Consider the following 15,379-nt stretch of genomic DNA (forward strand, 5'->3'; position numbering starts at 1 on the left):
GCTTAAAAAACATGAACTTCACTTCCAAAAGCTCATGTCAGGTGAGGAAAGACCATATTCTTCATAAACTGGATAAAAGCTAGTAAGGAAAAAGGGCCATGTCAAAAGGAACATCAGCATACATCCTCCAAGAGAGGTGGGACTTAGAACTTTTCAGGGCTGCCCAAACCATCAGGGGACATTGTGATGACAAAGTTCTCCATCACACCAAGACACCATTGATTTTCTTGACTCCAGCAGAGAATGCTGAGAACAAGTCAGTCCTTCAACTGTTTGCATCCATGAGGACTTTTTCAGGTTAAATCATCTGTTCTCATGTAATAGCCCTGACATTCTGCTAAACGTGCTCCAAAAATGCTTAGCTCAGGAGAGAACATTAATGGAGAGCACAGAGGTCAAGAATACAGATTCAGAAGCCTGGTGTGTACTTCAACCCTTAGGGAAATTACTTAGCCACTGTATGTCTCATCATCTATAAAATGAGAATACCAATAGCACGATGAAATTATTGTGAGAACTGATTAAGATATATAAAGTGCTTTGAACAATAATAAATATTCAACCCATGCTCAATATTGTAGCTATTATCTTTGTGGAAACACAAAATATAGAGAACCGAAGCCCCATAATGGAAGCTGATTTGCATGGGTACACAGGAGGGTCCCCACAAATTCCTTGTGACTCACTGATTGCTTGGCTCTAAGGGTAATAGGCCCTGAGGGCGAAATTACAAAATAGTAGTAATTCAGTATGTGCACCTACATATTGCTAAGCTAGATCCTAAGGACACAAAGATAAATCAGGTACAGCCCTGCCCTCAAAAACACATGGTCAGGTAGGAGAAATACCAATAGGTACAATATGGTGTGACAAGGATGGTAACAGATACATGCTCGAAGGACAGTCTTCCTTCCTGACTTATTTTCCCAGTTTCTTCAGAATACTTTCCTTAGAGGGCACCTGGGTGGCTCAGTCATGTCTGACTCTTGGTTTTAGCTCAGGTCATGATCTTGTGGTTTGTGAACTCGAGCCCTGCATCAGGCTCCATGCTGACAGTGCAGAGCCTGCCTGGGATCCTCTCTCTTCCTCTTTCTCTCTCTGCCCATCCCCTGCTCATGCTCTCTCTCTGCTCTCTCGCTCTCTTTCTCTCTCTCTCAATAAATAAATAAACTTAGGGGTGCCTGGGTGGCTCAGTTGGTAAGCATCTGACTTCAGTTTGTAAGTTTGAGCCCTGCATCAGACTCTGTGCTGACAGCTCAGAGCCTGGAGCCTGCTTTGAATTCTGTGTCTCCCTGTGTCTCTGCCCCTCCCCTACTTGTGCTCTGTCTCTCTCTCACTCTCAGAAAATAAATAAACTTAAAAAATACTTTTCTTAGAATTGGAGGTTAATTCTGCCTTGGTAGGAGAGGAATGACTTTTCAAAAGTGTCCTAAGATTGACATAAAATGAACAAACAGGAATTTACCAGGAGAACAAGAGGGTGAAAGACATTGTAGCTGTTCATCTCCAAGATAGTCACCATCACTGCCACCCTCCATACAGGTAAGGGAATCCCAGAGTGAGAGGCGGAGTCTGTTTCTCCACCCCTTTGAATCTGAGTTGGTCTGTGACTGCTTTGACCAAAATAATATGGTAGAAATGATGTTGAGGGAATTCCATGGTTAGGTCATGAGCCTGCAGGTTTCACCTGGGTCTGTTAGAATGCACACTCAGTGGAAAGACAGATGTCATGTATGAAGTCCATCTTCCCTGAGACTGCCATCCTGTGCGGAAGCCCAAAGAGCCTGACACAGAGGAGATGGGGAAAGAGGGTGCGAGATGCCTAGCCAGCCCAAGCTGTTCCAGCCATGCTAGAAAAGAGCCTTCAGATGACTCCAGCCTCAGCCATCATCTGACTTCAGTGACAGCAAGGCACTCTAAGTGAGGACCACTCAGCTAAGCTGTGTTAATAATACATTCTTGTTTTAAGCCACTAAGTTTTAGGGTGTTTGTTACACAGCAATAAATAGCTAGGGCAGATGCTGGATACACATTGGAGAATGTGCAAAGGCATGGAGGTGTGCAATGCCATTGTATTCTGGGGTTCTGTAAATACAGCTGATATGGCTGGAGCTCCATGTGAGGTAAAGAAGGGTGAAGAGTAGAAAGAGACAAGTGGAAAAGTCACCAAGAACCAGGTCATGGAGCAGCTCATATGTACACCAACAAGCCTTGACTTTACTCTCCAGGTAATCAACTGTGGTTTCTCAAAGAGAGTCCTTGCAGAGGACTGCAAGAAGGACAAACCAGATGCCTCAAGTCCAGCTGGGAGCCTGCTGACATGGTCAAGGTAAGAGAAGCTAAAGGCTGACATGGTCAAGGTAAGAGAAGGGAATGAAGGGAAAGGGACACGTGAAAGAAAAGGGTGCAAATGATGGTGCTACCTGGGGTAGCTTTTGGGGGCTACTTCCCCCCACAAGTGATGGCATATTGGTCCTGAGCTCTTCCCACTTGCCTGTCTGACCTCTCCTTTTGGTCAGTGTCACATGCTTTTCAGGTGGCTCTCTGTGCTTAGAGAAGCACAGTTACCTCCAAAGAACTAAATGAAGCCAACTAGACATACAAAGGCTCCCGGTGTGCACACTGACACAATCAAGCCTAGTAGGCTCGTAAAGCCACAGGCTTTACACAATTACATCACAACTGTAGCAAGGAACAAAAGGAGGCACTGGTGCTCACCCACAGGACAGTCTGTGTTGGATTCTACCGTTTCTGTGGCAGGGACCTGAACTTCAGGCAATGAGGAGTAAATACTTCTCAAGCTCCTCCACTCCCCCCAAAGAAACAACAGATAAGTTCCCATTCGCCCACCCATTGTTTTACCAACCTGCTTTCCCCCTCAAAGAGGCACACTGATAGTTTCAGTAACTGAGAGACATTGCTTTCCTGTTAGTTTTCCAGGCTACACGCATCTGTACCCTTAAGCTTACTGGTCGACCCCGCAGCCTGCTGGATTACAGGGACAGACCATACCAGAAAGGAGGTATTTGTCTCAAGTTAAGTAGAGAGCAGATTTATGACCCAGAAGGCAACGAACTCTCCTAAAGGAGAGGCTGCATTATTTATCTGCTTATTGCCTCAATTCAATTGAGGCTGATTTACCCAGTGGCCTCTGGGAGCAGGTCCAGAGCACAAATACAATAATAGCATCAAATAAGAAACAGCAGATTCAAAGGCAAAATCTTCCACAAGGGAGATGGAAGGAAACCAAAGGAGTCTGGAGACCGAGCAGCCATCCAGGATGATGGATTTAATAGGTGCTTTCCTAAACTAGCCCTAAGGGGTATATCACACACACATACACACACACACCTGCTCCACCTGCCACCCACCACTGTGTTCCTTCTCCTTCTCCCAGTGTAAGAGGAATGCTGGATGTTGAATGAGGGAGTTGATCTGATATGCCAGCAGACCTGTGCTCACATTTGGCTCTGCTCTTCTTAATTCTACCTGGTGACAGGTATGCAGGACCTCAGAATTCCAGGCATTGGGCCAGGGCAAGAATTAATTAACAGGACTGTCTTTGCTCAAAATGAGCTTCAAATCAGATAAATGAACACATGTCATTTCCTACTTCGGGGTACATTATTTAATTATTTAATTTCCCGGTGCCTCAGTTTCTCCCTTTGTAACATGGTAATGATAATACCTAACTTACAGAGTTGTTGCAGTTGTTAGCATGAATGCGGTAGAGAGAACACAGAGCAGGGACCCTAGAAAGGCAAAGATAGGGTGGTGCTGAGTGAGGCAAGGGAGGATCTGCTGAGGGTGTGCTCATTCCTTGAAATATTTAGCTCTGTGTTAGAATGACAGCCTCAAGAGTCCAAGAAGATAATTCTGGGAAGCTGGGAAAAGGAGTCAGGGGAGAAGAAAAAAGATATATAGGGTCAGAGCTACCCAGGATTCCGAAAGCACGCCAGATCACTAGACCCTTGGAAAGGACCCGCAAACAGTCGTGAGCCTAAGACTCAGGCACAGGTGCAAGAAAAGGGATCGGAAGGGGACCAGGGAAGGAGGGAGATGCCAGAGTGGCTATCTTGAGGAACACAGTGAAGTTCAGCAGGTGAGCTAACCAATCAGAGCTTATTTAAAGTGAGGAAGGAAAGCCCAAAAGCCTATATTCGGTTTCTGAAGGAAATAGGAAAAACAGAAACTACAGAGAAAGCAGCCAAAAACACAGCCGGAAGGAAGGGAGATTTAATGAGCCTCTTCAGAAGGCTTAAGACAGCCACCGAAGCTTTTCCCTCTTGAGCCTTTATTTTGTGAGGGGGTTGTGCCTGAAGGGAGGGGTGCCTTTGTTGAGCTTGTTGTGGGTAATCACATGGAGCTGAGTGCACAGCGGGGGCCCAGAGTGCTGAGCAGGGACAGATGAGGCAGGCAGAAATGACAGGCCCCTGGGGCATTAAGAGAATTAGCTGGTGTTCTGTGGGACCACTTCCCTGGATGCACTGAAAAGGCAGCTGTCTGGGGAGAAAGGCAGACTCTTGAAATAACGGTGTCTACATTTGGAAAGAAGGAGGAGGCAGGGCTGGAGTCGCCGTCTGGTCCCCAAGTCCTGTGCTGGTTAAGGGTCATGTGATTCAGGGGAATTATAGGCACTCCTGTTTCCTGACATTTGCTGATCTGGAAAAAGCATTTCATTAGAAGGCAGGAGATCCGGATCTCCTCTATAAGCTTCGGCAAGTTTCCTGGGCTGGGGAAGAAGGGAATATTTATGAAGGCCATTGTTGTGTAAGATAGCTATTACTCAACAGCTTTGCATGCATTATATCATTTAGTCTTTTACCAACCCTGTGAAGTAGGTATTTATACCTATACCTGCTTATAGGATAAGGGGAAGTAGACTGTTTGCAAAAAGAGCCAGTCATACCCCACTCTTGGGCACTCCCCCCCACACCGACCCAAAGCTTGGCCTGGTGACTTGCTTTGCCCAGTAGGTCAACAGCAAATGTGACAAATGCAGAGACTTGAAAGTTGCTAGCACTTTGGGGTTTGTCTGTTCTTGCTGTGCTTGCTGTACCTTGGCCACTGTGTGAAGAAGCCCCAGCTAGCCTGTTGGATGATGAGAAGCACATGGCCAAATCATTACCTGTGCCCCAGGTGACATGGAGTCAGCCACCAGAGATATAAGTATGTCCATTCTAAATCATCTGGCCAAGTCACCCAGAAAACCACAAGCACATGAATAAGCCCAGCAAATATCAAATATCAGAACAGAAAAATGGTCTAGACAACCCACAGAATCTTCTGGGAAATTTTCAATGTCTTTATTTTAAGTCAATAAATTTTTGAGCGGTTTGTGACACAGCAAAGTTAACTGATACATGCGGGGACCGAGGCTCAGAGGAATTAAATGACAGGGAGAGTCACCCAGGTATGAATGGAGGCTCTTTTACCATATTGTGCCTCTTTCTCAGACCTCAAGTTCCTCATCCTTAAAATGGGGGTAATGAGGGGCACCTGGGTGGCTCAGTTGGTTAAGTGACTTCGGCTCAGGTCATGATCTCACAGTTCATGAGTTCAAGCCCCACACTGGGCTCTGTGCTGACAGTTCAAAGCCTGGAGCCGGCTTCGGATTGTCTGTCTCCCTCTTTGCCTCTCCCCCACTCACACTCTGCGTCTCTCTCTCTCTCAAAAATAAATAAATGTTTAAAAAAAATGAGGGTAATGAGTGAGGGCATCCTGCTCCCTTCTCCGTGCTTGGAAGAGATGAGAAACCTGCCCAAAAATACATAAATGCGACACAAACAACACTTTTCATCCTCTACCACCTTCTCTTGCTCGTATCTGAAATACATGGTTTGGGTCTCCCAGTGCTGCCTGTTTGGGGACTGTCTCTTGTGGGTCTCCCTTAGACTGTTTCCAGGATCTATGAAGGCAATCCCTTTCTAACCCAAGTGCTCACTTTAGTCCAGAGAGTACAGAGCAGCCTGCCTACCATCTGTCTTCTCCATCTTAGGGAACGCGGACTGTCAGTCTCTCAGGCACTCTTCATCCAGGAAGTCTGTAAAACTCGTTGAAGAGTCCTGGAAGAAAGGACAGAAGAGTGGAGTCTTATTACAGTTAGCATAAGTGTGGAGGCAATATAACATCAAAGAACTCCCATCACTGCCTCCCTCCCATGAGCTCCACACTCCCTTCTACAGTGTGTCCAATTCTGGGCATGACTTCACAGGATGTTAGCAATGATTGACCGCAAAGGAAGCATTTGGCCCAACCCCCTTGCTTGGCAGATGAAGAAACTGAGGCTCAGAAGTCAGTTGCTCTCAGGGCACCTGGATGGCTCAGTCAGTTAATGAGTCCGACTCTTGATTTTAGCTCAGGTCATGATCTCACGGTACATGAGTTTTCGAGCCCCATGCCGGGCTCTGCACTGACGGCATTGAGTCTGCTTGGGGTTGTCTCTCTCCCTTTCTCTCTGCCCCTCTCCTGCACTCATGCTCACTTGCTATCTTTCCTCTCTCTCTCTGTCTTTCCTCTCTCTCTCTCTCTCTCCCTCTCTGTCTCTCAAAATAAATAAATTAACTTTAAAGAAGTTGATTGCTCTGTGCAGGACCTCTCAGCATTCTAGTGACGGAGCTGGAGCCAGACCCAGGGCTCTGACAACTAGCAACGCTGTTCCTTCCATAACACCAAAAGCTGTAATCTACCCCCCTCCAACAGGGTGAAAGAATTATAATCCTTTTTTTAAATACTGGAATCAGAGTACCTATAAATTATCTGTGACATCCCGATCAGATTCAAGACAGGGGTGAGATCATTGCCAAGTACTGAGTAGGAGCTGCTCCTTAGGAGTGATTTCTAACCACGGGCAGAACAGGGGAAGTTCAAGCTGGGTGGTCCAAAGACATCAGAAACTATTCAAGCGGAATACTGTCCTGACTCTGAATTAGGATACCTTGAGGTTTAATCATAAATTCTCCCCAAAGTTTTAATCCATTCCCTGGACTCTTTCTTTGAATGGTAAACAACCTGGCTTCTGCCCCCCTTATAATAAATCACCCAGGAAATTGTCTTTTTATGATTCTAGCTCCACACACATCATAACAATGAATTATCTGTGACACCTCAGCAGTGGAAGTGGAGTTGTTTCAGGAATTCCAATGTGCTTGACAATGAATTCTAGACAGAAAAGCATACCAGAGACGAGGGAAGGGTTGGGGAAAACTGGGAGTGAGAGATGGATGAGGGGCGGTCCCCACCAACCCAGGATGGAAAAGAAGGGGAATGAACAAGTAAACTGGAGAAGGAGGCTGGGAAATATGAGGCTCACCAAGTGAGAGAAAGTCTCAAGTTTGCCTGGCAGATTTTCATGTGTCCCCTTTCTGTGAGCACTCCCAACCACCTTCCATGCAGCTGCCAGAGGGAGCACTCCCTGTGGGAGAGTGAGAGCCCTGAAGGGTGGGCCGGGTTCCTATGTGCAGAGACACTCTTCTGCAGAGGGAATGCTGACACGAAGTCCTTCACTTACCTGGGGACAACAGGTACTTGAGTCTGGGGGTAGCAGAGAGCTGGAGTAGAGAGAAATTGGGGATAAGAAGGGCAAGTGTTGTGCTAAGGAGGCAGAAGGTGGAGAGACCTGGAAGGTTCTAACCTGGGGCAAGGGAGGGTCACCCTTGCTCGAAAGAAAAGGTTCTGAAATCAGTGGATGAAAGGATAAAGGAAGTGTGGCGTAGGGCGCGGCTGGCTCAGTCGGTTAAGCTTATGACTCTTGGTTTCTGCTCAGGTCATGAGCTCCTGGCGTGTGGGTTCGAGCCCCACATCAGGCTCTGTGCTGACAGTTGAGAGCCTGGAGCCTGCATTGGATTCTGTGTCTCCTTCTCTCTCTGCCCCTCCCCTGCTCACACTCTGTCTCTCTCTTTCTCAAAAATAAATAAAAAATTAAAATAAATAAAGTGTGGTACACTTTATACACACACATATATATACACACACAATGAAATATTGCTCAGCCATGACAAAGAAGTCAATCTTGGCCATCTGTGACAACCTGGATGGATCTTGAGGGCATTATGATAAGTGAAATAAATCAGACAGAGAAAGACAAATATCATATGATCTCACTTGTTTGTGGAACCTAACAAAAACCTGATTTCATAGATACAGAGAACAGATTGGTGGCTATCAGAAGCAGGGTGGGGATAGTTGGTGAAATGAGTGACAGTGGTTAAAAGGTAGAAACTTCCAGTTATAAGATAAATAGGCCATAGGGTGTAATGTGCCGCGTGGGGACTATAGTTAATAACACTGACTGCATATTTAAAAGCTGTTAATAGAGTAGATCTTAAAACTTCTCATCATAAGTGTGATACATATATATCTCCCATACACACACACATATACAGTGGAATATTACTCAACCATAAAGAGAATAAAATCTTGCCCTTTGCAAAAACAGATCTAGAGGGTATTATGTTAGCTGAAATAAGTTAATCAGAGAAAAATACCATATGTTTTCACTCATATGTAGAATTTAAGAAAGAAAACAAAAACAAAGAAAAAAAGAGACAAAGGGGCACCTGGGTGGCTCAGTCGGTTAGGCGTCTGACTCGACCGCGGCTCAGGTCATGATCTCACGCTTCATGACTTTGAGCCCTACATTGGGCTCTACACTGACAGCATGGAGCCTGCTTGGGATTCTTTCTCTCCCTCTCTCTCTGCCCCTCCCTTNAAATTAAAATAAATAAAGTGTGGTACACTTTATACACACACATATATATACACACACAATGAAATATTGCTCAGCCATGACAAAGAAGTCAATCTTGGCCATCTGTGACAACCTGGATGGATCTTGAGGGCATTATGATAAGTGAAATAAATCAGACAGAGAAAGACAAATATCATATGATCTCACTTGTTTGTGGAACCTAACAAAAACCTGATTTCATAGATACAGAGAACAGATTGGTGGCTATCAGAAGCAGGGTGGGGATAGTTGGTGAAATGAGTGACAGTGGTTAAAAGGTAGAAACTTCCAGTTATAAGATAAATAGGCCATAGGGTGTAATGTGCCGCGTGGGGACTATAGTTAATAACACTGACTGCATATTTAAAAGTTGTTAATAGAGTAGATCTTAAAACTTCTCATCATAAGTGTGATACATATATATCTCCCATACACACACACATATACAGTGGAATATTACTCAACCATAAAGAGAATAAAATCTTGCCCTTTGCAAAAACAGATCTAGAGGGTATTATGTTAGCTGAAATAAGTTAATCAGAGAAAAATACCATATGTTTTCACTCATATGTAGAATTTAAGAAAGAAAACAAAAACAAAGAAAAAAAGAGACAAAGGGGCACCTGGGTGGCTCAGTCGGTTAGGCGTCTGACTCGACCGCGGCTCAGGTCATGATCTCACGCTTCATGACTTTGAGCCCTACATTGGGCTCTACACTGACAGCATGGAGCCTGCTTGGGATTCTTTCTCTCCCTCTCTCTCTGCCCCTCCCTTGTGAATGTGCACATATTCTCTATCTGTCTCAAAATAAACTTAAAAAATTTTTTATATATTAAAAAAAAACTAGATAAACAAAAACCAGACTCTTAACTATAGAGATGGTTACCAGAACAGGGCAGGTGGGGGGGGGGGGGGGGGAAACGGGTGAAGGGGATTAAGAGTACACTTATCATGATAGCACTCAGTAACGTGTAGAATTGTTGAATCACAATGTACACTTGAAACTGATATGATGCTATCTGTTAACTATACAGGATTTTTAAAAAATGCTTATTTATTTATCTTGGGGGTGGGGAGAGTGTGTGTGTGTGAGAGAGAGAGAGAGGGGGAGAGAGAGAGAGAGAGAGAGAGAAAGCACAGGAAGGGCAGAGAGAGAGAGAGGTTGAGAGAGAATCCCAAGCAGGCTCCGTGCTGTCAGCACAGAGCCTGATGTGGGGGTCAATCCCACGAGCCTGAGATCATGATCTGAGCTGAAATCAAGAGTCGGACGCTTACCCGACATAGCCACCCAGGCGCCCCAACGATGCAGGACTTTTTAAAAAGTTCTCATCATATCTCACTCACATAGTTGTAGCTATGTAACTATGGTGTTACACACTTTGTAACTATGGTGACAGATGTTAACTAGACTTATTGTGGAAGCCATTTGACAATGAATACAAATATCAAGTCATGTGGTACACCTAAAACTAGTAAAATATGTCAGTTATGCTTCAGTTATCTAAAAATAAATATAATGTTTTTTAAAAAGAAAGAAAAGAAAGGGTTTCCAGGCAGAGGACACTGCAGTTGCCACAAATCCATGGTCTGCAGTCAGCGGGGGAGCCTCCCAGATGCTGGAGGACAGGAGAGGCTTTGAAGTGAAGCCTAGGGGAGAAAGGGTGAGGACACAAACCCTAAACATGGCCCCTTGGCCTGTCTCTCCATCATCATCATGGTATCCCTCTTCTTCGAAGCTCCCACCCCAAAGCATTACTGAGCAACAGGCAGAGGTCAGAGCACCTGACGTGCTCAAATTATCTCATGCAGTCGGCACCATAATCCTAAGGACATCATTATTATTGTCCCCACTATTCAGATAGGGAGACTGAGGCTGAGGGAATTTACAGGCCTGCCAAAGTCCCCTAACAAGCAGGTGTTAGAGCAGCATTTGCCATCAAATCTAGCCGACTCCAATCGTGTCCTGGAAACAGAAGTGATTTATAAACCTTTGCCCAGCCCTGACGCTGTGACTGATCCCAAGCTCTCTCATCATGGGGGGAGATGTTCCTGACTTGGATGCTTCTCTGCTTCTCTGACAAGTGTGCACAAAACGCCTTCTGAGCACGGATGAGGAGAACCGCTCTCTTGTAAGGCCTCTTGGCCAAAGGTGTGTGTGATCTGCGTCTCCAAGACTGGACACCAAGCAGCTAGGCTCCTCCGAGGCAAGAGGGGGCCACCTGGGTGCAGATGGACCCTTGGCACAAAAACCCACCATCCCCTTGGAGAGTTCAGCCACACCCACCAGCTTTGGTTTGAGTTAGGATTCAACCCTTGATATATCAGATCCTAGGGCTTCGAGTAATTATGCAGCACACATTAGGTCAAGTTTCACTAAAAAGACCTCTACAGAGACTTCTAATAGTTCTCTTAAAGTTGAATTTTGCTGGAATTAATCATTCCAAGTTTACAGAAATCAAATGGCGCGGACACTCCAACTCTATGAAGAAAAGGGCTTAGCAAGCTTGCACTCGAAAGGGCTGGACACAGGAAGGAGACTGTCATGCCCACATCATGCCACTGCCGGCCTCCACCCACCCCAGACTTCTGTACTTTGGCCCACCATCCTCATGGTGGGCATCTTAGATTGGAGCCGAGGGTGTCTATTTCATGTGGCTAGGTGAGTGGAACGGAAGAATGATTGCACCTCATTGCGTGCTACTTTGCAATACAACCGAATATGAAAATTAGCTTTGCTGGACAGAATTGCCCTTTCAGATGGAATTTTGCAGCCTTCTAAAGCATTAACAACTTTGATATAAAGCAATTTATTACTCAGGGACATTAAGTTGTACCCTTGATATTCAGGACCTGATAATGCCCGGTCCTGTTATGTAACTTTTCATCTGTTCCTGGCTTATCCCAGGATCAAGAATGCCCTTTCATTAGCTCATCATATTCTAGATGTTTCAAGTATATATAGCTTTTTCTCTATCTCTTCTCCTCTCCTATTCTGTAAGCTTGTGAAGGTCAGAATTCCTGCAGGACTCATTTCTGTCCCCTTCACTGCCACCTCCACACCCCCACATCCTAACATGTGGCAGACACTCAGTTCATGGTATCATCTCCAAGTTACAAATGAGGAATCGAAGGCCCAAAGAGGCTAAGTGGCCAATCCAGAGTTACCCGTAAATTAGGGGTGGACGACAGTTTGTGTGACTCCATCACTTCACACTGCCCCCTCAAAGCCAATGGGTACTGAAGAGATGGCAACTGAGGCTGCCCGTTCAAAATTCACCACAGAGCCAAACGGTCTGACAGCCCATGTGTAACTACGAGGCCACATTAGAAGAAATAGTTCTGATTTCCCCTAGTCAGCCTGACTGCTGCCATGTATACTTACACCCTCTCCCTACCCACATTTATTCCTTTTATGATGCCATGTACAACCTCATTCCTAACCTCAAATCCAAATACAAAGAAACCTTCCTTACTTAGTCCTGAAATTGAAACCTAGTTCTGCACTTTTATTCTCTTCAAACCCCTCTTTATTCTGCAATCATAAAAATGCCGTATTTCATCCTAGGACAGGCTGCATGCCAAAATAAATAGCACCTTGGATTTCCTTGAAAAGAAACCTTGGCTCAAAGCACGGCCGTATTGCCACGATGATTCTTGGAGAATTCAACCTTACAAAGTCAAATATTTAGCAAGGTAGTGGACCAAACAGCAGCCCTGTCAATCCCTGCACAGTCACTTGCAAAGACAAAGCAGTCTTTCCAAAAGAGGAAGAAAAAATTACCCGTACCTCTTACGGATCCTGCCAAAAAGATGAGAGCTTCCTGTTTCCCCATTCCAGGGCCCCATGCCTTCAAGTGTAAATGTCCCCTGTGCTGAGAAGCGGGAGGCATCTGACAGTGCTGCTTAACACTGAGAGCCAGAGCGCTGAAGCCCAAACACCCGGGGAGGTGAGATGTACTCCTAAAAAAGACTGCCTATGGAGTTCTCCAGCCACCTCCCTTCCCGCCGACCCAGGAAACAAAGAGATAACTCAGTCTCCATAAATGACACATTAACCCAACCTCATTAACTCTTTTCTCACAGTTTTCGGCAAGTGTCTGTCATTTTTCCCTGCAATGCAGCAGCTGAGTCTGGAGCTTCGGGAAGAGAAAACCGTCGGGAGGAAAGCTGTAACCACATTACCTTCCACTGGCATCCTCCCCTTGCCATAACCTGGACCGAGAGGAGTCGTCTCTCTGCGGAAAGCGAGGTTCTGGCTCCTGGACCAGAGCTGATGGCTCGTGAGTTTAGCACAGCAGCACTGGCTTCCCAGCTGTTAAAGGATTTGGTCAGGTGATCCGTGACCTTGCTGGGAAAGCAAATACTGACTTCCTTTTCACTCCCGGGAAGAGGGGAGCAGGGTCAGGCAGGAATTCAATGCTCAATAAGCTGATACCCGATCTTGCAGAAAGAGGAAGGCTCCAATCCTTCAACTGGAAAGTTAGTTCCCAGAGCTGCTGCCACATCTAAAAGACTCCAAAGCAGCATACACCTTCCTTCCCTGACTGCCCCGACTCTAAGCGCTTCTCTGAGGGGTCATAATTAATTATGCTCTCCTTCTCTCTCCCTGCAGCTTGGGTGGCTCATTAATAAAATTGTTCCTTACGAGGACACAGGGATTGTCCTTAGGAGCTGAGACCCTCCGGGGTAGGTCTCTTTCTTCTAAGCTCTGCTGTAGAAACTTCCTCCCCACCCATCTCTTGGGGTCCCGCAACCGTACAAAGCTTCCACAAACAGTCCCTAGGCTGCCAGCTGCCTGGATGGGTGACTGGAAGTCAGCTGGGGCAGAGCAGGAAGATACAGTGATCAGTGAGATCCCAGGACCAGACTGGCAGCTCCTGCTTCCTGCCACTCTACCCGTCTGATGCCTCAGGACCGAAATACACCCTATTCAGGCAGAAAGAGAAAAGGAAATACCTACTATAAGGATCCAGCTCCGGGCAAGGTTTCTAACTGCAGCACGGACCAGTGAGTTCAGAAGGGCAGGTAGAGGAGCCCAGGGGGAGGCAGCTGTGGAGGAGGACGGTCTCAGAGTGTCCCAGGCAGGTGCTGTGACGAGTCTCAGCCAGCCCACTGCAGCCACGGCTCTTTGGAGCAGAGGCAGGTGGGAGGCTCGGGCTCAGGGGCTCCACGCTTTCCAAATCCAGAACCACTACTGGACATGCCCCTACCTAGTGGGGTAGGTGTGGTCAAAAGGAGCCAGGAGAGCATCGGGGCTCCTGTGTGCAGGCTCAGCAAAAAGATTATGGGGACCTTATCCCCTTTACCTTCCGTGAGCCCTAGCCAAATGAGTCTGTCCTAGGAAGTGAAGCTCTGTCAGTAAGACATGTCAAAGCAGCGCTGACCTTCATAGACACTGCCTGTCGAGATGCGCCTCAAAGGCCAGGGCAGATTCCTGTCTAACGCACGTTGAAATTGATGCCAGAGCTGAGTGTCACCCTGAAATGCTGCCTGCATCCAGCCCAATACACTTGGAAAGCACTTGACATCCTGCGTCCCATTTATCCTCAAACTAGCTTGAGGCAGCCAGATGGGATGTGTGTCCCCATTGTACAAGTGAAGAAAATGAGACAGACAGTTGAAGTGACTTCTCTTGGCTCACCTCTGAATGAATCTGGATACAATGAATATTTTGGGGGTAGAATTCTGTGTTTTTCCTACTCTACTGGATCACGCTCCTTATTTTCCTTACTTTCCTTATATTCACACTCATATTCTAGAGCATCTTGTTCAAGAGGGAGGTTAAGAGAGTTACACAAGGGTAGAGGTGGGTGTGATAGACAAGGCTATAGAACACCACCATTCACCTTTCTCAACTACTGAAAGGATTTCTGTGTTAACTGAGTACACAGACCAAACCATCAGAATAAAAAAAAAAAGTCAGAAAAATGCCTTGAACTCTGAGGTCATATGGAAAAATATACTAAGGAGCAAACTGCCTCTCTGGTAGATTGAAATGATCATTGATTGGGGCACCTGGGTGACTCAGTTAAGAGTCCGACTTCTGATTTTGGCTCAGGTCATGATCTCACGGTTCGTGAGTTTGAGCCCCACATCAGGCTCTGTGCTGACAGCTCAGAGCCTGCTTGGGATCCTCAATCTTCCCCTCTCTCTGCCCCTCCCCTGCTCTCTCTCTCCTGTCTCAAAGTAAATAAGTAAGCATTAAACAAAAATGATCATTGGCCATCCTCTCGATTGACCAGAGAATGGCTAGAGGCATATGGCCATTTCAGCAGGACAGAGTGAAAAACAGCTCTCCATTTCACTGGTCCCATGACTTTCCAGCCACCCACTCTTCCCCTCTGGTTCATCTATGTAGTGGAGATAAGCATTCTTGTTTCCTCTCTCAGAGAAAAATTCTTCCTTTTCCAGTATGGAGATGAGAAGCTTATTTCCAGACTTGTGCTTTCCTTGCCCCTCCCCTCTTCACAGGTGCAATCTCTCTCTCCCAAAACAAGATAAATGTTAAGAAAAATAAAAACCTTTAGGGGCGCCTGGGTGGCTCAGTCGGTTAAGCGTCTGACTTCAGCTCAGGTCACGATCTCATGGTTCGTGGGTTCGAGCCCCGCGTCGGACTCTGTGCTGACAGCTCAGAGCCTGGAGCCTGCTTCA

The 15,379-nt window shown here is 46.2% G+C and overlaps 1 protein-coding gene across 1 annotated transcript in view; it reads right to left on the reverse strand.

Moving 5' to 3' along the window:
* Nucleotides 1–15,379, reverse strand: part of KANK4 (KN motif and ankyrin repeat domains 4) — a 68,381-nt gene that overhangs the window by 22,749 nt on the left and 30,253 nt on the right. The window contains exon 2 of the mRNA XM_077768123.1: nt 5,978–6,065. Within this exon, the coding sequence (XP_077624249.1) occupies nt 5,978–5,993 (16 nt within the window). The 5' untranslated portion in view covers nt 5,994–6,065. The remainder of the gene's footprint in view (nt 1–5,977; nt 6,066–15,379) is intronic.

The sequence above is a fragment of the Crocuta crocuta genome, unplaced genomic scaffold, assembly GCF_008692635.1.
Source record: "Crocuta crocuta isolate KB4526 unplaced genomic scaffold, BGI_CrCroc_1.0 scaffold85, whole genome shotgun sequence".
In the NCBI taxonomy this organism is placed as follows: Eukaryota; Metazoa; Chordata; class Mammalia; order Carnivora; family Hyaenidae; genus Crocuta; species Crocuta crocuta.